General features: G+C 40.5%; 1 protein-coding gene across 1 annotated transcript in view; it reads right to left on the bottom strand.

Annotated features, from left to right (window-relative positions):
- The window catches only part of Camkmt (calmodulin-lysine N-methyltransferase), a 371607-nt gene that overhangs the window by 14211 nt on the left and 336228 nt on the right, over positions 1-21168 (bottom strand). The window contains exons 8-9 of the mRNA XM_033763880.1: positions 13862-13936; positions 4235-4298 (exon numbers count right to left, since the gene is read on the bottom strand). Of these exons, the coding sequence (XP_033619771.1) occupies positions 4235-4298; positions 13862-13936 (139 nt within the window). The remainder of the gene's footprint in view (positions 1-4234; positions 4299-13861; positions 13937-21168) is intronic.

Genomic DNA, 21168 nt, shown 5'->3' with positions numbered 1-21168 from the left:
TTTTTTTTTTTTTTTTTTTTTTTTTTATGAGGAAGTCTGTCAGTAAACAGAAACTGCTCTTCTAAAATGAGAGTTCATGATTTCTATTCATAGCCCTCCTTGGGTGCAAGCAGGACTCCTGGGATTCAGAGGCAGGTTTGAGCTGTTTCTGAAGAAGGTTAAATGGATTCACAGGGATAGTTCTGAGTTGCGGACAGTTGGCTGGCAGTGATAAGAAGCTGTTGGTGCTGCATCCCATCCATCTCCTTGTGGCCCTGAGTACAGCCACATGTTCAGTTGGCCTGGCTCCTCTCCTGGACCCAAACCTATTTCAGAGGAATATTAGTAGATACCATTTGTTGGTTGTCACTTCCAGATTCTAGTTCAACTTGAGGCTGCTGTGACCAGATTTTAAATTACATTTGGGTCCTGTAATTTTGGACATTGCTGTTGTCACCAGCTTTAAGGAACAATGACACGGATTCACAGCAACAATCATCAGCAACAAGAAGCCACTCACCAGATGGAGAGAGAGGCACAGGGATGTTGCTTCTCAGAAGGAATAATCTTTGCTGATCTCATTCTTTTAAAATAACTGCTCTATTCTCTTCATCTGTTGGATTTGTTAGCCCCTTGCAGGGCTCAGGCAGGAGCCAAGTGTCTTTGTGGTTTTTCTAAACCAGTGAGTTGAGGACAGGGTTCATTTTACACAGTTGCAAACAAACATTCCCGATGGAATTTGGGGCTTCCTGTAGTGATTCTCTAGGCAAAGCAGCCTGAGGATCTGGCACTGTCCTTGGACTAAACCAGGGCCCACTTGAATGGCTAAGCTGTCTCTGGCTGCCTGTTTCTCCTGTTATGACTGTTATATAAACTGAATATCAGGGAACTGCCCCTTCTCCATCTACTTTCTCTGTTTCTGGAGCTTCTGACCACTGATTTACTCAAGCCAGAAGCAAGCAATCACACTTCCTAAAGTGGCAACATTCATTTCTTCCCACAGTGTGACCTTCATGTCCCTATTATTTTGCTCGTGTCATTGTAGTCCTCTTTCTCCCCCTACTTGGTGGGAATCGTCTGTAGTAAAAAGTGTCAATTTGGGCTGAGTATGCAGCTCAGCGGTAGAACACTTGCCTAGAATGTATAAGGTCCTGAGTTTGAGCCCCAGCACAACCCCCCCACAGGGTCACCTTCATCCAGGTTGGCAATCCTCCTGGGACTAGTGCAAGCCTGCTGCAGGTATTCAGGACATAATGCAGGCCCAGTTATGTGCAGAAATCCCCTGAATCCAGGTTAAAAAAAAATAGCCCTGCCCTTCTTCCAAGGAAAATGCTTGGAAAGAGCCCTCTGTATTTTGGATCTACCATAGTCAGAAAGTTTCTCTAATTTTTCTGCAAGGTAACAAGAGCTAAGCTCAGGTAGATATTTAAAGCCCATTATGGGTATTACAGAGATTGCTTGTTCACTTCTCATTTTATAGACAACAAACAGGCTTCCAGAGAATGAATCCAGTCAATGGCAGAGGCAGAGTTGAGTCCAAGCTCTCTGCCTCCAGGGCCCAAGTATACTTTCTCCCTGCAAGTAAAATTTAAAATCTCAGAGCTGAAAGAATCCTGTAAGAGCTTGGTGAACTCCCCTCACTGGGGAAAACATGGCCAGACAGGTGGTCCTGAAGCCCATTTGTGCTAGATGGGGCCTGAAATCCAGGCTCACATGAGCACCCTTAGGATGAGTGTCTCGTGTATTAACCTTGACAAACTGGTACAGCATTACAAAAGAACCAGCCTCCTATATACCAGAGATATGCCAGGCCTTTACCTATTATAAATATTTCACACCAGCCAATCAGTCCTGCCTTTTCAGAGGTGAGGAAACTCGAGCTTAAAGTGGCTTGGTTATTAATAAGAGCAGATTTCAGTTTTGTATGCAGATTTTCCTGAGTTTTTCCACGCATTACATTCTATCTTCAGACACTGGGCCACAAAACCAAGGCAGGAGGAGGTGCCTGGGTTGAAGGAAAAATTAAAACCAGCTCTAACTGCAGTGTAGTAAAACTCTGAAGATGGTCTTGGTCTTGGACCACGAATTCAGCAGAGAAAGTCCTTTGGAAGCAGAACAGCCATCCCTGAGAGCTGAGCCCCATTTTTCCTGTGGTCACTCCCTCGCTGTGGGAACTCTCTGGCCCACGAGCACAGAATGTGGAACTGCAACTGTTCACTGCCAAGGCTAAGTGACCCTTCTATGTTCCATCTGGATGGGGCCCCAGGGGGGTGCAAGTGCCCTGCATCTCTAGACCTCCTAGCAGCAGTGAGCGTTTGGGTGGTAATTTCATTAAGTCCATGTGCTGCCGGACACAGCTCAGATTTCCCCTCTGATACGTGGTAGCCTTGGGTCTCAGTCATTCTATAAGGGGCCTGTGCAAGGCCCACTGCCCCCATTTCTAATTCTGCAGGTGGGTGTGGGGCCCTTGGACTTGGTACCTGTTCCTCTCAGAGCACGGGTTTAGTGGCACCTGCCCAGGGCCTGGTTCCTCTTCCTCTGGGCAGAAGGTGAGATCGGCTGTCAGTGGGAGGACTGCTGTCCTACTTAGGGAGCCACACTCCAGACAGGGGTGGGGAGCATGACTCAGGGTTTAACAAAGGGTACAGAGGAGCTGTGAGTGATTCCAGTCCAAGCTGCATTTAGGTCTATTCAGAGCGTGGGCAGTTTTCTATAGTAAATCACGCAAATGATTCACAATAGGTCCCAGGTAAATCATGCAAATCTGACGCAAAATGGAGTATTTGCTACAAATAGGCTCTGAAGGGGTGTTGGTGATGAGCGAAGTACTGTTTGTGCAGTGTGAGATCCATGAGTCTTTGTATACATTGCGTTTGTGGATGATACATTTTCACAGGAGCCTTTGCTTCCAAGAATCTCATTGCCCTCCCTGAAAATCACGGCTTTGTAAATGCTCACAAGAACTACCCAAGGCTAGTGGGGAAATGAAGAGGCCCAGAGTTCCTTCTCCTACCTTCAACTTGGGCCCTGGCCACCTTAGCTTCGGTGGCAGCAGCAGCCGTCAGTCGCTTGGAACTGGTTCTTCCATTGCCTCAAGACCTACTACCACTCTGCAGGGGGAACTGAGAAGGCCAATTTCATTGAATTGATTGCCACTTACAAAGCTGTGGTTACTCCTCCAAGAGCCTATTTAAAGTTTCTGAGCTACATGAGATAACAAAATAAAAAAAAGCACAGTGTAAGGCAAAGGATGATTATCAAATTGCTTTGGGAACCTTCAGTGTGAAAAAGATACAAAAGAAAGATTGAAAGATATTAGTCTGTAAGTCTCACCGAGGTCAGAAGACTAAAATCTTAAAAAAATAAAAGACTTCAGGGAATAAAAGTTTAGAAAATATACACACACATACGGCCGTCAACTCAGATAAATGTGAGTTCCTATTTTAGATTATATTAATACTGTTAACCTAGTTTAAATTCCTATGGCACAGCAAGAGTCTTACATAGTTATAAGATTTTTTTAATGCACGAGCTTTAAACTCGTTTTCTTACTTTAAATAGATGTATATTAACTCTCCGTTTAGTCTCCAGGACCTCCTAGCTCAGTATAACAGCCCAGCAAAATAAGAGTGGATACAAACTCTGTAATTTACTCACAGGCATAAATGGATATATAAATGTAAAAATGTGCACAATATTTTATGCCATGCTTGGCTTCATTGTGACCTAATGTTTATAATATGTAAATAATGGCTTCCTTCTAAAGCAAAGAACTTTTAATATACAGATTCATCAGAAAGTCCATTTTCTTTAATATAAACAGAAATAAAAAGCAAAAAGTATTCTTTTGCAATAAATAAATACCCAGTGACAAAGGTTACCATTGAAGGGATTAAAAATGACAGAAGTCAACAGAAAACTTTCAATATCATACTTCTGCTTTAATATGAAGATATTGTTATCAAAGGAAAAGACTCAAGAAATTCTTTGATAAAAATAATCTCATGCTATCTTTGAAGCGGTTTCATTTATTTTACTACCCACTGTGTTCCTTATCAGAGGGCCAAGGGTAAGAAGTTTCCTAGTTATGATTAGGAAAGAATCTGATAGATCAGAAGACCCAATTGAAGTCAGACATAATAAGTATTAAAGTATTACATGACATTAATCCTGCCATTCCATTACTCTCTCCATCTTTGTGCACAGACTAATTATTCTGTAGCCAGTGTTCAGGAGAAAATAGAAACATACTCACCGTGGGCTGGAGTAATCGCTTTATTGCATCAACAAGGCTAGCTCTGTACTGGTCCAGAAACAGGCTGACATTGAGAAGAAAGCAGAATCCAGATTAAACTAGGTTTTCAAGCCTAACGATACTAATAATAGTGATAAATACAAGGCTAATTTCATATATTTATCCAACACTAAAAAAGAGAAAAGTATCTCACTGGAGGAAAACATTTTATGACCCTGGCAATCAAAGAAGGCCTTCTACATTCCAGAAAGGTAGGTTCTACACTACCGAGCTGCTGCTCCCTGTAGAAACTTTTTTTTTTTTTTTTGGTACAGGGGATTGAACTCAGGACCTTGCACTTGCAAGGCAGGCCTGGCACCACTGAGCTAAATCCCCAGCCCTGGAAAAACATTTTCAAAAGAAGATACCATGGTCAGTATTTCCTGACTACACATTGTGCACCAGGATTTGCACCTGACTGGGCCATGTGTTCATGTTCAAGGACAATCTCTGAACTGCTGGTCATAGGTGTCATGGGGTGGAGGTGAAGCACCTGGCATTCCCCTTGTTTGAGCCTAGTCTCCCATAGGCCTGGGCCCTCTGCTTACCCTCTGGCACTGAAAGCACAGAAGAGACATAGAGGGTAATGTTGTTACTGACTAGGGACAGTGTGAAGCTCCTATTCAACCACCGAGGAGGTTCAGGCCCCAAAACAGAGCTGTGTCAGTCTCAGAGACCATGGTATCGTGGAGGTCCCTCAACCTCCGTGTTATCCTTTTTCCTTCTGGTCTTTGGACTGCGTCTGCTGTTGCTGTCACTCCATTGTTGGGTCAGTCTGATCCTGTCTTTACCAGGCCTTATCCTGGAAGCTTGGAACACAGTTTTTTTTATCTACACTTGCAGGTCCCAGACTTGAGTTTGGAATACTTGGCAGCAGGTGGCAAGACAGTTAACTTAGCCACGCCTAGTGCTATGATTTGCAGGTATCCCCTGCCTTGCACAATCCATGTGTTAGAAACTTAGTCCTTGATGCAACAGTTATGGGATGTGGGAAATCTGGTGCCTCTTTGCTCCTCTGCCCTCTGACATGTGAACATACAGGGTTCCTCCCTCCTGGAAGATTCAGCATTCAAGGTACCAACTTGGAAGCAGAGACCATGCCCTCAACAGACACTGAGGCTACAAGTACCCTAACCTTGGAATTATCAGGCTCCAGGACTGTGAGCAATACATTTCTGCTCCTTCCAATTTATATTCTAATAGCACAAAATGGACTAAGACACCTGGGACATTTATGAAAGCCAAGGAAAGGTTTCTGTGGGTGGGGGTTGTGGCACAGTGAACGCATCCCGTGCTGAAGGCACACAGGGCAGGGCTTGTTGCCAAACACTCCATGAGGCTCACAGCATCTGGGAAGGGCTCCTGAACATGATGGAAGTGCTCAACCTCAAGGAAGCAAAGCCGCTGGAATCCACCAATGACATCCGTGGGTGGGGACTACTTTTTTTTTTTTTTCTGAACTCCTTGGCTGTTTGCATCCCTAGTGATTTCTTCATTACTGAGCTCAGTACTGAGCATTTGTGCTCAGCAAAGCATTTGGGGTTCCCAGCTTCTTGTGTTCCACAGGTGCCCTCCTGCCCAGGCTCCCAACTTCTTGAAGGCAGGGAGCATCTCCTGTTTCTTTGCCTCCTCTGCAACAACATTTGGAAAGGAATTGTGGCCACCATAGTGCAGAAGACTGACTGATTCCCAAGGAAGAAGCCCAGCACTGGGGAGGTGACAGTGCGATAAAGGCAGATGGCCCAAGGGGTGGGTGACACAGGCTGTCAGCTCCTCCCCCATTGCTTCTAAATTGAGTGTTTGCAAAGCAAAGGTAAGGAAGAGTGCTGTACTGCATAAAAATTGAGGCCCGGATCTTTTAAAAACCAGGGGTAGCAGAGATACTTTTCAAAAGGCATTTTAACTCAGAACCTAAAGTCCAAATACATTGTTTGGAATGTGATGTGAAAAACTCTTTCATTCACATCTTGGGTTTACCCTTTTATAGTGAGTAGGTCCCCTACTCCCTAACTGGAACCCCCAGCAAGTCTGTGCATGAGTGACCTAAGCAAGGCCCCTATTCCATTCTGCTTGCAGTATGTTGGTCCTCATTTGGCCTCCTTATTCCTCACAGAGCAAGATAAGCCCCACCTGCTCCAGGCCCAGCCTCATCCTGCTGTGGGCTGCTGGCAGGAGGGCTGCTGAACTCCCTCAGAAGGAGCCACTATGTGGAGCCACACATCAGACAGGGGAGCTCTAGCTTTGACTTCTCTGCTGTGACCCTGGTCAAGTCTCTTCATGTAAGGCCTTAGTTTCCTTGTCAAGAAAAGCCCATCTACGTGGCTATTCCGGGCATCAAATTAATAATAACCTTAGGTCACCAGTAGTATTGATCATCTGTGGCATTAGTTTAGACATCAGGGATAAGTATGAATAGACAGGGCCCCTCCTCGAGGAGCTTTCATTCTGAATCCATGTACAGTGCCCAGGTCCCAGTGTTCACACAGACGATGCTAAACAAATATTCACTTGCCCACTGACGACAGCTCTTCACAGCCCCAGAAACAGAGGATGTTTACACAGGGTGTGCATTGCAATGATCCGAAAACAGGCTGTCCACGTGCCGTTAGCAGCATTAATCAGTATTTAGGTAGGATGGTTCACCCAGCAGGTTCTCTTCTGCTTTGATGAGTCTTTCACTGGAGAATGAGGAGGGAAGAGAGCGGCTTATGAGAAGAGTCCAAGGAGTCAGCACTTGGTTTCTTTGGTCAGCACAGGCTGGCGGAGGCTCTTCTGTGGAAGAAGTGTTCATGCAGTTGGAAAAGAATTCTTCAGATGAGCAAGACCTTGTGCACAGGAAGGAGGGAGTCCTGTCCCATGTCAAACCAGCAATTGGGATAGCCCAGAATCATTTCATCTTTAATAAAACTACTATTTCTCTGTGTACACAATATGTCTAGTGCAATGCTACAAAAACTTGTCACTGTATCACAAGAAGCAGTGATTAAGGAGCCTTCGGATGATGAGAGAGAAATTAAAGTGTAACTAAGTTGCTTAAAAAAGCTTGCATTCCAGAACAGGGCTTTTTTTTTTTAATCATTACCAAAATGCACCGGTCTCAGCTGATTGCTAGCATCACCTGCATGACAGGCATCTTTCCTTCTCTTTTTTAAAAATTAAATTTATTGGTACATTTTAGGTATACAGTACAGCTACATTCATCATTGTACATTTACATGACATATCTTGGTTCTTATTTTTTCCCTACCCCTGCCCTCCCTTCACGCCCTCCAACCTTCCCTATTTACAAAGACTTTGTTTCCATTTTTCCCTTTTCTCGTATTTTTTCCTTTCCCTTCTTTCCTTTCCCCTGTCCCTCCCACTTCCCCTACCCCTTTTGACCTTTTCTTCTTATTTCACATTATTAATTATATAATTTGAACCTTGTTTACACTTTTAGTTTTTCATACCAGAGTAACTATTCAGTATTTACATGTGTGTCCTATTTCTTTCACTTAAAGTATGGCCTCAATATGCATCCATTTACCTATGAATAACTCTAGTTTCTCATTCTTTATGGCTGAGTAGTACTCCATTTTATAGACAAGCCACATCTTCTTTATCCAATCTCCAGCTGATGGGCAATTGTTTCTGTTTCCAAGTTTTAGCTATTACAAACTGTGCCGCTATAAACATGGGAGAACATATATTGCTGTGGTATGATTCTTCTAATTCTTTTTTTTTTTTTTTGTACCAGGGATCAAACTCGGGTCCTTGCTCTTGCAAGCCAGGCGGCGGGACCACTGAGCTAAATCCCCGGCCCTATTCTTCTAATTCTTTTGGAAAGATACCCAGCAGAGGGATGGCTGGGTCAAATGGAACCTCTAGTCCTAGTTCTTTGAGGAATCTCCATATTGATTTCCACAGTGGTTGCACCAGTCTGCACTCCCACCAACAATGGAGAAGGGTTCCTTTCTCCCCACAACTCTGCCAGCATTTGTTATTGGTTGATTTCTTGATAGCAGCCATTCTTTCTGGGATGAAGTGGAGTCTCAGTGTTGTTTTCACCTGCATTTCTCGAATGACCAGTGATGATGAACATTTTTTTCATATGTTTATTTGCTGCTTTTGTTTGTCTGAGAAATGTCGGTTTATTTCAGATGCCCATTTTTGAATTGGGTCTTTATATTTGGGGGGTCTGATTTTTTGAGTTCTTTATATATTTTAGATAGTATTGCTTTGTCTGAGGAACAGCTGGTAAAAATTTTTTCCCACATTGTAGGTTGTCTCTTAGCTCTGTTGGAATACAGAAGCTTTTTAATAAGATGAGATCCTAGTTGTGATTCTTTGTGCTAGTTCCTGTGTTACTGAGGATTTGCAGAACACAGTATCTTATTTCTTAGTGAGATTAATTATTAAAACTAAAGCTGGGCATGGTGGCACATGCCTGTAATCCCAGCACTGGGGAGGCTGAGGCAGGAGGATCGCTGTGAGTTCGAGACCAGCCTGGGCTACACAGTGAGTTCCAGGTCAGTCTCAACTACACAGTGAGACCCTGACTCAAAAAACCAAAAACAAACCAAAACAAAACAAAAGGTAAAGAAATTATTATCTCACTAACAAACATTTTGATTTTTCTTTTTTTTTAATTTTGTTTTTTAAGAAGACTATCACTGAGCCAAGTATGCTGATGCATGCCTATAATCCTGGCATTCTGGGAGGCTGAGGCAGGAATATCACAAATCCCAGCCCAGCCTGGGCAACTGAGCAACTTTAGTGAGACCCTATCTCAAAAAAAAGGGGGGCTTAGGGAGACCCTATATCAAAATTTTAAAAAGCTCCATGTGAAGGCCCTAGATTCAACCCTCAGGACCTCAAAAATAAATCTCTGTAAAAAAAATATCTCTGTCAATTACTCAAGCCTGTAAGATAGCTGGCAGGTTGGGATAAGCTAAGCAAAGGAACGAAGCAAAGAATCACTCAGTTTATATCTGTGCATCCTAAGAGCTGGTAAAATTGTCAGGAAAAGATGAAAAGTACCTTACCAGCTGAGCTTAAAGCATGCCCTGAAAAGCCCTCTTTCCACTGAATGTGGGTGATGGTGACAAAAAGGTTAACATCACAGAGAACGGGGAAGTGTAGCTTAACACACGATACATTCCGAACAGTGCAAAGGCAACAGCACCGGCTCCATTCTTCCAAATCACATTTCCCAAAAGCAATTCTTATAGTTCTCTAATAGATCTTTATTCCAAGCAAGCTCACTTTTCTACTTAGTGCTGATACGGAATTTATAACGCTTTGTAGGGTACGTCATATGAGCAATTTCAATGTGCTTTAGTGGGAGTGATATGTAATCTCCTGAAAATTCACCCCTTAAATAAGTCCTAATGGCTCGGAGAACAGCAGTAGCTTAAGTGGATCTATTTAAAAAGGCTGAGTGGGTCAGTGATGGGAATGGAGATACCATTTCAACTCTCCCTTCGGTTACTGATCAAAATATGCTGACAGTCCAGTTTGCCCATTAAAATGCATATGCGGGTGCACGCGCGCACGAGAGAGCGCGCGCACGCACACACACATCCCTCTATGTCATTGCTGTGGCAGCAACACTTGCTTTGTTCCATGGATCTGAATCACAGATTTTTCTGACAAAGGAAAGGTGTTGGACCATTTTCCTCACCTCCTTTAGAATCAGAATTGTACACAGAGCACAGAGTATCTAATTCCTCTCATAGGGAAATTTATTAGTGTGGAGCATAAGGAGGTGTTTCTCTCTGTGAATATCTGCAGAAAGGGAGACCCCCACACAGTTTTCACGGTGAAATGTACTAAGTGAAATTCACTGTTTTAGATTTAACCTCAAGCAGATGGATGGCCTCTTTCAATATTTATTAACTGATTTTTGTGGGAGCTCAGGCTGATGCCATAGTTTACTCTTGCTTGGCTCTACCCCTATAGTTGGGAGATCCTGGGCAATTCGTTTTCTCAGGGATGGAGTCCTCCCAGGTATGAGGTCAAAGTGCTGACTACATTTGGGCTAAAGATTTTTTCAGATGTAAGGGGCTGTGAGTTATGATTTAGAACTATCTATGATTGCAGCATCTAGAAAACAAAAAAATTCTCGAACCCGTGGTATTTCCACTTAAACACCACACTTTTTTTTAAACCATCTAGAAAAAAGTAAAAAGGATGGAAAAAAGAAACAACCCACAATATGCATGTAGTGTAAAGATACTGAAAGGGCAAGTGAGGTAGGGTGGATAGGTCCACACATGTTTTTCTGCTTCTTCCCAAAGACTCAAGCTGTGGGCACACAGGTGTGCTGATTGTCCCCCACACCCAGCTCTGGGTGGCATTGCAGACATACAGAGGGTTTCTGGAGGACTCAAACATAGAATCATTTTTATTTTTGCAGAGCTATGTTAAACTGGAGAGCTGTCAAACACTGAAAAAAAGTGTTCACTGGATTTGAAAAAATCTAACTTCTAGACTCTTATGTTATGATTGAATAGGAGTCTGAAAAGGCAGCTTAAAATTAATCACTCCTTATTCTAAATACAGCAAGGACCGGGCTGGAGCATCTTTCAGCAGAAAGGAATCCTTATATTAAACTCAACATTAAAGAAGCCAACCGAGGAACTTAATAGGCAGGTTTCTACCCCGTACCTGTGGTTAAATATTCTAATATTTTGATGTTTGTCAACAGCGTCCTTTTGCAGGTGTGAGTGTACCTTGATTTTTATTTTTCCTCTGTTTATTTCAAAGTTGACATTTTACAAGTTATTTAGGAACTGTTGAACCATGAAACTATTTCTCATTGTCAAAAACACTGAATGGTGAAATAATGACTAGCTTTCACAGTTTGCTTCTTTATTTTATAATCTAGTGGAACTACTAACTTTGGAAGTGAAGTCAGGCACTGTCTCTTCTGGGAGATGTTATTTCTCCCATTCCCCACAGCTTTATGACTGTTTGAATGTAAATATATGAATATATGAATGACTTAAGAACATAAACATATCACCACTTGTTGTAATCATGTGCATTTTACTTGAACCACAATGTGGGTTTGGAATAGGTTTGTGAATAGAGCTTGTTTTCATGTAAATGGGATCAAACAGTACCGCTGGTTAGCTATTCAGGGAATCAGACAATGTCACCCTTGCTGGAAATGCTTCAGTAAGAATTTAATCCAGGTACCTAATATTTGAACTCTGACTCTTGCCTCATATTCCTGTGGCCTAATCCAGATCTCATTGACTGACAATGACTACAGGAAAGTGTGAGACTCACTGTGATCTATTTATGTGTGGTGCCTCTTTCTGGCACTGATTATTTCAGGTTTCATCTTGGAGGGAGCATCTAAGGAGAGCTTTCTTTCTCTGCTCTGTGACTTTCTAAGATACTGTAGCATGGCGTACCTGCTGCTAGAAGCAGGATTCAGGAAATAAAACTCCTATGGAGAAACTCCAAGCCTACAGGACATAAAGAACTCGTGGAATCCTGTGCTTTGCTGCTATACACGTATCATAAATATCACCGTACTTTCTAAGTTCCTACACAGCTTACCAATCTCTCTGAATATGAAAAGAGACCATTACCCAAACATTTCTTTCGGAAATAATATCAGCATTGCAGAGAGAGTAGCTTAATGTTTTACATTTACAAATGGGAAATTACAAACAGGCTGACATTCTGGCACTTACAACACCAGGAAAAAAAACTCATGCATAGAAAAGCCATTTATAAAATGAAGCTTGGTATATTTAGTTCATTTGGATCCATAAATTCTCACATAGCTACCATGTGTGTGTGTACATATAATATTACATTATGTTATGTATTTGTAATGAAAGCCTTAAACTGAGCATGTGACCCTGTTGTCAGCTAGGGGAAAAAGACTATTTTTCAAACATGTTGTGTGGCTATTTTTACCCTGAGATCATTAATCAGAAAAGAGCTTAAATCTTACTTCCTCTGCTTGTCACTCTGGTACAAATAGGATGACATGGTGTGAGTGTCCATAACAGCATGTACAACAAAGCCAGGCTCTTTTGATATTTGTGTGAAGGGCAAATTCAACTGTAAATCTCTTGGCCAGACCTGCCTCTTCTCACATCAGCAGAGCCCATCGGAGTGTGACCCTCATCTAAACCTTCAAGAAGGTGCTGCCCCTTCCTTCTTGCTACTGCTCTCTGATCTGACTTCCTTGCTTAATCTGATCTAATCCTGCCAGCATTATCTTCATCTGTGCAATGAAACCTGGAAGATCCTTTCTCATACTTAGGAAAGGCATTTACTAAATTACTTGCTGAAATCATATGGTGAAGCTTTAGCTCCCTATTTTTTATTCAACAAGGGTATGGAATTGAGGCATATTATCAATGATTAGTTAGAAATCTAGTTTGCTCCCATTTTTGGATGCAAAAGAGAGCCAGGAAAAAACCCTAAAAGAGGCATGAAAAACTAAAAAAAATCTCAGCTAAAATATAACAAAATGCTTATTATTCATTGAGAAATATTTTTCAGAAGAAAAAAATAAAGCAATCTAATCCATTGATTTTGGTAGGAAAATGATCTATTGAAAATTTATTCTAATAATAATCATCGCATAAAACTACTTCCTAAAAATGTCATTCAATTCTCTTCTATGAAAAAAATCTTCTCTGAGTTCTGAATCTTATGATTGGGCTTATTAATGTATTCAAACTTCATCAGAACCTGAACTTGTATTTTTAAATCTACAGTGCCAAAATAATCAGCATGATGAAACTACAAATAAGATTTTACTGTTAACACAGATAATATTTGTGAATTAACCATGTTTCCCATATGTCAGAATAATTACCACTCAAATTATAAGAAATATGTAAGAATAGTTGAAATAATTATTATGGTCTGATGCGTATTTATCCTGTAACTTAGGATTAGACGTTCATTAATAAATAAGAAGACTGGGCTAAAGGAGCCTGTCTAATGTAAATTATTTTTAAAAAGCAGGCACCTGACAGATCTGAATGTTATTATTTGCATAAAAATAAAATATAATTTTATACCTTTGTCTTATGTATAATTAAAGTATCATAATTGAATATGCTGAAAATATTTGATAGCAAATACACATTTGAAGAGAGGCTATTTCCCCAAAGATATTCCACAGATACCTTTATTTGCTGGAGAGGATGTATGTATACACATGTATATTCCCTTATATCAATAGTCAGATCTCTCCTAAGAAGTAGGCTAATTGAGCTGTTTGTGTTGATAAACTCCTTTTTCTCCAGACTATTCCACTCTGAGCCATAATTATTTGCAATTTGCCTAAGTCGTCCATTTACTGATACGTCAAGCATGAAACAGAGGCAATTCCAGAAAATGGAAATGCTTCTCAAAATCAATCTTTGGGAAATAATGTGGTAGAAGTTACTGTGCGATAGAAGACTACCTTATAACTGTCACATGGAGATGAATATTAATTTGTTGAGGTTAAGGTGGCTTTGTGCTTCATTTGTTGACTTTGCTTAGCCGTCAGCAAAGCGGCACAGCCCAATTACTCCAGCAAAGCCATTTTTTCTACCAGGAGTTTTATGATTTTTATGTACTTACCAGTCAGCACACATAACAATGTCAAAATGTCCTTCCAGTTGAGAGACATCTGTCTCATTATCCCATCGTAAAACGCTTGAGGAGAAAAAGATTTTAAAAATTATACTCAGGCTTTTTTTTTTTAACTTTTGATTTTGAGCTATTAACATTTTTTGTGGCACTTGAAATTATTTAAAAGATATACACAAATTATTTCAAAAAGATACAATAAAAAACTAGGATGTAACTGTCTTCTACATTTTATTTAGACTTCAAATCTAGAAAAGGAAGAAAACGCTACTTAAATACAATAGTTAAGCTTTTGCTAGTTTTTATAGGTTTTTGTAGACAAGCCAGAGAAGCAACTTTACCATGGTCACTGGAACGAATCTAGATCTTTAACATCAATGAGGTACACACTGAAATCAAAGTATTTTCTATCTGATAGAATACAAATTTATAAAATAACCAAAGTAAAACTTAGTATCTGCCTGCCTAGCGTGTCAGTTGCATTTTTAAAAAATTGATGAAATGCACAAGCTGGAAAGATGTGAGAGAACAGCCAATCATTTGATGTTCTCAGTTCTCTGGCATACTTTAAAATCCCCCCACACTGACACTTAGTCTCCAAAGGAGGATCAGTTTTTAAACTTCACATTAATAATAATAATTATAACATGCATTTGAAAATTGTGGTTGTGTTTATAAAGCCAACTGAAGGTTTGCACTAATCTCACTTGATAACTGTGATGATTAGCATTGTAGTATTTTAATGGGTTTTTCCTCTCTACCATACTAAAACTGTGTTTTGTAGTACTGTTTTTTAAAAAGTAAAAATTCTATTACTACTTTCTCTTTTGATAAATTGAGTGATCATATCTACCATATTGAGTTATATTTGCTTCTTTTTGGTGGGTTCTTTTATTTCTTCTACCACAGGCCAAGACTTCTCAGAAGCATCCTTGTGAGCTACACAGCCATGTTCACTTGTAATTCCAGGACTGTGTCCTGTGTGTTGTGTGAGCAGATAGACTCACCACACCAGAGAAGGCTTCCCCAAAGTGGGTACCTCAGTGTTCACATGTACTGTGACAGGGCCATGCTTTATGAATTAATGCTAGTGCCGCCACTCTTGGGAAAGCCAGGAAGCAAAGGAAACCAGAAAAATCCCTGGGAAATGAACTCTGTGGATTCCTCAGAAATTCCACACAACCAAGGAGAGTAGGAAACAGCCAACACCAATTTTCTGGACCTGCCAAGGTTTCTGGTGTCCTGGGACTCAGGCTCAGCACAAAGTGAATATGCTCAGCCCTCATCAAAGACCAGAAAGTTCTCCAGAGCTTCTGGGAAGCTTTCAGCTGTGGATCACCACAGCAGCTGGGACAAGTGAGCTCTAAGTAAGAAACTGAAGCACCCAGTGTGGTAACATAGACCGCAATACATCCCCCACAGGCATTATCCTCAGTCTAACGAGGCTGAAGGTCATGCTGTCCCTATAACTGGAAACAGGTGACACAGAGAGAAAGTGCTGTGATCAGCACCCTGCTTTAAGCAAAGGAGACATGTGGAGGTTTATATCTCAGTTTCCTACTCTCAGGAGGTGTGTGAGTTTGGGCAATTCCTTAACTTCTGTGTTTGCTTTCTGACTTCGTCATTCAAGTTGCTGATCCTTTCAGTGCCTCACTGCCGATGGCCTTGCCCCACCCTCTAGACTGCCACACATAGCCAGGCTCTCACAGTAGTGCTTCGGTTGCAGTTTGCTTGCCTCTAATTTGTTGTAAAACTTTTGCAAAATTGAATAACAAATTAATAGAAATGTGAGATTAAAAAAAAAATTCGAGAAACACAAAGTATAAATAAAAAGCTAGATTACACGGTGTAGGGAGATACGTTTTTTGCAAATGGGAAAGGGATCAAGAGATGGAAGGAGGGAGGGAAAGGGGATGAAAATTGACCAATTTCTCACATATATTATGTACATGTACCAATTTCTTACATTTTGTACTATAGACAGGCACTAATAAAAAAGGCATTCCAAATACAAGTCTAAGGGTCCTACGCTTGCATGTTGCCGCAGGGTTTCCAGACCCTGACTGAATTTCAAAACACACCTCATTGCAGATGGTAACATGCAGTTCATAGTCTGGCACTGTCCACAGCCTGCTCACTGAGTGCCACTGCTCCAAACCTTGTTCTTCCCAATAACCACAACCCTCCTCTACTCTCATACCACCTCCTCCTCTCTTCCACAGCTCACTCCTTCTGCAGTTTCTCCAATCCAACCATTCGTCACTCTCACTGGTCTACAACCCACTGATGTACCAATAGGTCACACACTGTTCCCCTTCCCTAATGTTTGCCTTCCTTACTTACTCAGCTTAAACTCCATTTTCCTTAATCCCTTGCACACAGCCTCAACTCTTTGTCTCTCTTACTCCCTCATTTCTGTTGCATCCAGCTCTTTGCCTGGTCCATGTCTGCACGTGTACCCCTGAATGCAGTGGAGAAGCATACGGGCACCCTGACTGGCTTCGCTGTAGATTCATGGCAATGAACCTCAAGGAGACTCAGTCATGCCTGAAGCGATGCTTACATTTCCTTTGTCCATCTGCTCTTTCACTCTCCTAAGTCATTATTCTGTACCCTCTCTCCTTCCAACATGCTAACACTACCTCCCTCATCCTTGCTTTCAGCTAATGGCTTTGCTTCCTACCTTAGTGTCAAAATTTCAGCAATCAGATAGAACTTTGCTAAATTCCCACCACCACACTTTCACTTCTACCGGCATCTGTGCCAACATACTCTGCCTTCCGGTCTGTTTTCACTCTCTGTCCACAGCCACATCTCCTTATATGTGAGATCTATCCCTTCTCATCTGTAGACAGGCTCTAGCAATGATTTCCTTTCTCTTTCCTATACTGTCTGCTCTTCTCTGAATTATTTCCACCAGTCTTCAGCCATGCGGTTATTTCCTTCCTCATGAAATACCTTCTTCTGAAGCCACCTTGCAGTTCTTCACTTTCTCTACTTCTCCTTTGCAGCCAAATTCTTCTCCCATCCCATTCTATTTTCAATCCCCTCCAATCATCTTTTGTCTCCAGTTACTAAAACGGCTCTTGTTAAACTCACCAAAGATCTCCCTACTGCTAAGTTCTCAATTCTCTTCTTCCTCAACCCACCCACCAGCCTGAAGCTCTCCCACAAGCTCCATTTACTCATTCAGCTTCTTATTTTAATACCTCCTCTTGAATACCTACTGTAGACAACTCAAGTTTAAACTATCTACATTTGAATTCCTGAGCCTCTTGCCCAAATTCACTTCGCTCAGTCCTATCTTGTTAATGGTAATTTCACCTTTCCAGTTGCTCAAACCAAAAGCCTTAGATACATACCTAACTCTTTTCCATCCCACATTAAATATACCAGAAATGTAGTTAGCTCTACTTTTGAGATGATATATCAAAATACAACCACTTCCTTCTGCTTGCACAGCTCACATCTGGTCTAAAGTACCACCATTTCTCATCTGAATTTCCGCAGGCTTGTCTAATTTGTCTCCCCGCTTTTGTCTGTTACCCTACAATCTCTGCTCAAGAAAGCACCAAAAGTGATCCTTTAAAAACATGCACCAGAGAAGGCATTTCCTATTTTTCCCTGCAATGGTTTCTCTTCCTTAATTCAGCATAAAAGATCAAGTCTTTACAATGACTTAGAAGACCTTATACAAGTGATGGCAAATCTTTTGGAGCTTTCAATGATACAAACAGCCTACTGCGCCACTCCTGCCACAGGTTTGCCACCACTGCCCTACACAGTCTGGCAGGTTATCACTCTGACCTCACCTCCTACTTCCCTCTTCTTTGTTCTCTTCACTCTAGTGACACTGACCTCCTCAGGGTTTCTTGAATACACCATGTATACTTCTGTCCTAGAGTCTGGGTATCAGCTGCTTGCTCTGCCTAAATGCCCTTCCTTCAGATATCCACATGGCTCACTCCCTCACCTCCTTCAAATCTCTCCCAGGATGACTTACCTTTTCAGAGAGGCATCCACTGACCAACCATTTCTTTCTAGTCCAGCAGTAGGACTTGTTATTTTTCCCTAACAGCTATTAATCTTTAATGTGCTATATGACTAACTTACCAACTTTATTTTCTCCTTCCCACTAGCATGAAAGCACCATAGGGTTTAGAGATTTTAAAAATCTGTTTTATATAATGATGTATTTCCAATGCCCAAAATACACAACTTCTACTATGAACAATTTGGGCATGAATGTATCTAGCACCGTGCCTGATATACACAATACAATCAGGAAAGTTGTTCTCTGAATAGAAGGCATAATAGATAGCTACATCTGAAGACAGTTAAAATGCTTTGGAAAACTCTGCTTCCAGTAAAGATGGAATAGCAAGTACTTCATTTACTCTTCTGCCTGAAGCCACAACAATAACAAAAACCAAACCCCCAAAACTCAGATTATTTAAAGCCATCGTTTTCGGGGCACTGAACATCAGTAGCAAAGGACACTGATCTTTGAGAAAGGAGAAGCAAACCAAGTGAACACTACCATTGCAAGCTTACTGCTTTGAGAGTTTGCAGGTCATGGGGTGGGGGGACTGAGGCAGAACCAGGCGTGCTCTCCAGGATGAAGCTGAAACTGAGAGTCTGGGAAAACCAAGGCAGTTAGAGTCCCCAGGAGAGAGTACCGAATAGGAGAGAGCTGCCCACGAGGCACTCTGGAGAGCTGTGGGTGGTCCCGCCAGGATATCCTGCAGGGCACTGATTAGTACCTGCTTGTGAGGAAACTGCCAGAGTTGGCAAAGAGATCATTTGTGCGGACTGGAAGGGGTTGGGCCACTGCTCACACTGCCAGGAGCAGTGCTTGCTTTCATCAGGCAGCCTAGAAAAGTCACAATTTCCAGGCTTGAGAAGAGTCCTCAGGAAGGTCTCGTCTCAGTAGTGGGAAATGATTAGCACAAGACTAAATACTACTCTGGTTCTGCCTAACAGAGATAAAATTATTTCAAAGTAACTTATCAGTATTCCAGAACAAGACTCTAAAATATTTACAGGAATATAAAAAGATCCAGGTCTTAAGGAGGTAAAATTCAAAATTCCTGATACACAGTCAAAGATTGCAAGACATGCAAAGAATTAAATAATAAAACTCATAATGAGGAAACAAATCAAATAATTGAACTTAATCTAGCACACAGATGTCAGAATTAGCAGGGAAGAGTATTAAATATTTTTCATAACATTAATTAATATACTCAAATTCAAGTCAAGACATGGAAGATGGTTTTTATAGTTCTGAATCAAATCTTGGGAGTTGAAAACTACAATGTGTGAGAGGAAAAATACACTGGATTAGATTAACAGTAGACTACACATTGCAAAAAAAAAAAAAGAATTTGAAGATATAGTGATACATAATATCCAAAAAGAAAGTTATATAGAGAAAAAAATGAATACAAGTACACTGAGAATACTGGTAGGTGAGCTGTAGGACAAATTTAAGTGGTCTTTATATACATGTGTGACTGGAGTTCTCAACAGAAGAAAGAAAGAGACAGGAAAAATGTCAGAAGAAATAATATATGGAAAATTTCCTAATTTAATGAAAACTGTTAATCCATAGGTTAAGAAATTTCAAGAAATCCCAAGCACAAGAAACATGAAGAAAATGAGAAGGCACAAAGTAATTAAACTGCCCAAAAGCAGCACAAAAGGGAAAATATGAAAGGTCACAGTGGAAAAAGAGAAGGATAACAGCACATCTTTGGAGAGTAAGTCAGAGGACAGTGGAATGGCATCAGGAAACTATGGAAAGGAACGAAATCCAACCCACCTAGAATTATACTGTTAGTGAAAAATATATTTGAAAGAAAAACAAAGTAAATGTTTTTGGATATAGAAAACAGCTGAAAGAATTACAAGCAGATCTGCACTACAAGAAGTGTTACGGAAGTCCTTTATGCAGAAGGAAAATGTATGAGCTGGAAATATGGGTCCACACAGAGGAGTGATGAGAGTAAGGTACAGTAACTATACAGGTACTTATGTAATATTTTCCTTATTATTTAAATCTCTTTAAAATAGAATTAACTGGATACACAAATATTGTGGAGTCTATAACATGCATAAATTAAATGTAAGACAACAATAGCATAAACACAACACTATAAGGTATTTGTAGTACCATGAAGTGCTATATCATTTGACTATAAATCATAGTAAGTTAATGATGTATACTGTTGCTGGGATTTAGCTCAGTGGTGCCACCGCCTGACTGGCAAGGGCAAGGTCCTGAGTTCGATCCCCGGTACCCACCCCCCAAAAAAGATGTATACTGTAAAATTTAAGCAATTACTGAAATAACAAAGTTTACAGTTAATAAAGCAACAAAGGCAATAAATACATGATTTAATGCAACCAAGTGCAGAAAAACAATGAAAAGAAAAAGAATAGATAGAATAAGTAGAAAACAAATAGTGAATCTAACCACATCAGTAATTGCACTACATGGAAATGGTCTAAATAGCCCAATTAAAAGGCAGAGAACAGCAGACTGAATAGAAAGCTGGGCCCAAGTACATATGGCTTACAACAAATGCACTTTAAATATAAAGATACAAATGGGTTAAAAGCACAGCATGAAAAGAAAAAGTATAAACACTAGTCAAAAGAAAGCTGGAGTGGATGTACTAACATCAGCATAGTAGATTTCAGAGCAAAAATATTACTAGAAGTAAAGAAGCTTGCTTTATAATGTTAAAAGGACAATTCAAAAGGCAGTTATAACAATTCTAAATGTTTGCACACTGAAAAATAAAGCTTTGAATACAAAGCCCAAAACGGATAGAATCACAAGAAAACATAAGACAATACCACACTTATAACCAATGATTTCAGTGCTTCTCTCTCAGTAATTGAGTAACGGGACAGACAGAAAATAACTATAGATAGTGTTAGCAACACTATCAACCAACTTGTCTTAATGGATATTTATACAATACTTAACAAGGGCCAAATGTAGATTATATTAAGACAATATTTACCAAGATATTATTATTCTGGGTCAATAAATTAAAAGGGATCCAAGTTATATAAAAATATGTTCCTTGGCCACAATATAATTAAATGAGAAAGTAATAATTAATTAGAAATCAATATTCTCTACAAAAATCTTCTAATTTGTAAAATGTAATAATATATTTGTAAATAGTTTAGGATCGCTGGGGATTTAGCTCAGTGGTTCTGCCACCTCACAAGCACAAGGACCTGAGTTCAATCCCTGGTACCAAAAAAAAAAAAAAAAAAAA

The sequence above is a fragment of the Fukomys damarensis genome, unplaced genomic scaffold (assembly GCF_012274545.1).
Source record: "Fukomys damarensis isolate Sample0158 unplaced genomic scaffold, DMR_v1.0_HiC HiC_scaffold_2, whole genome shotgun sequence".
NCBI lineage: Eukaryota > Metazoa > Chordata > Mammalia > Rodentia > Bathyergidae > Fukomys > Fukomys damarensis.
This window is presented reverse-complemented; position numbering and strand designations above follow the sequence as displayed.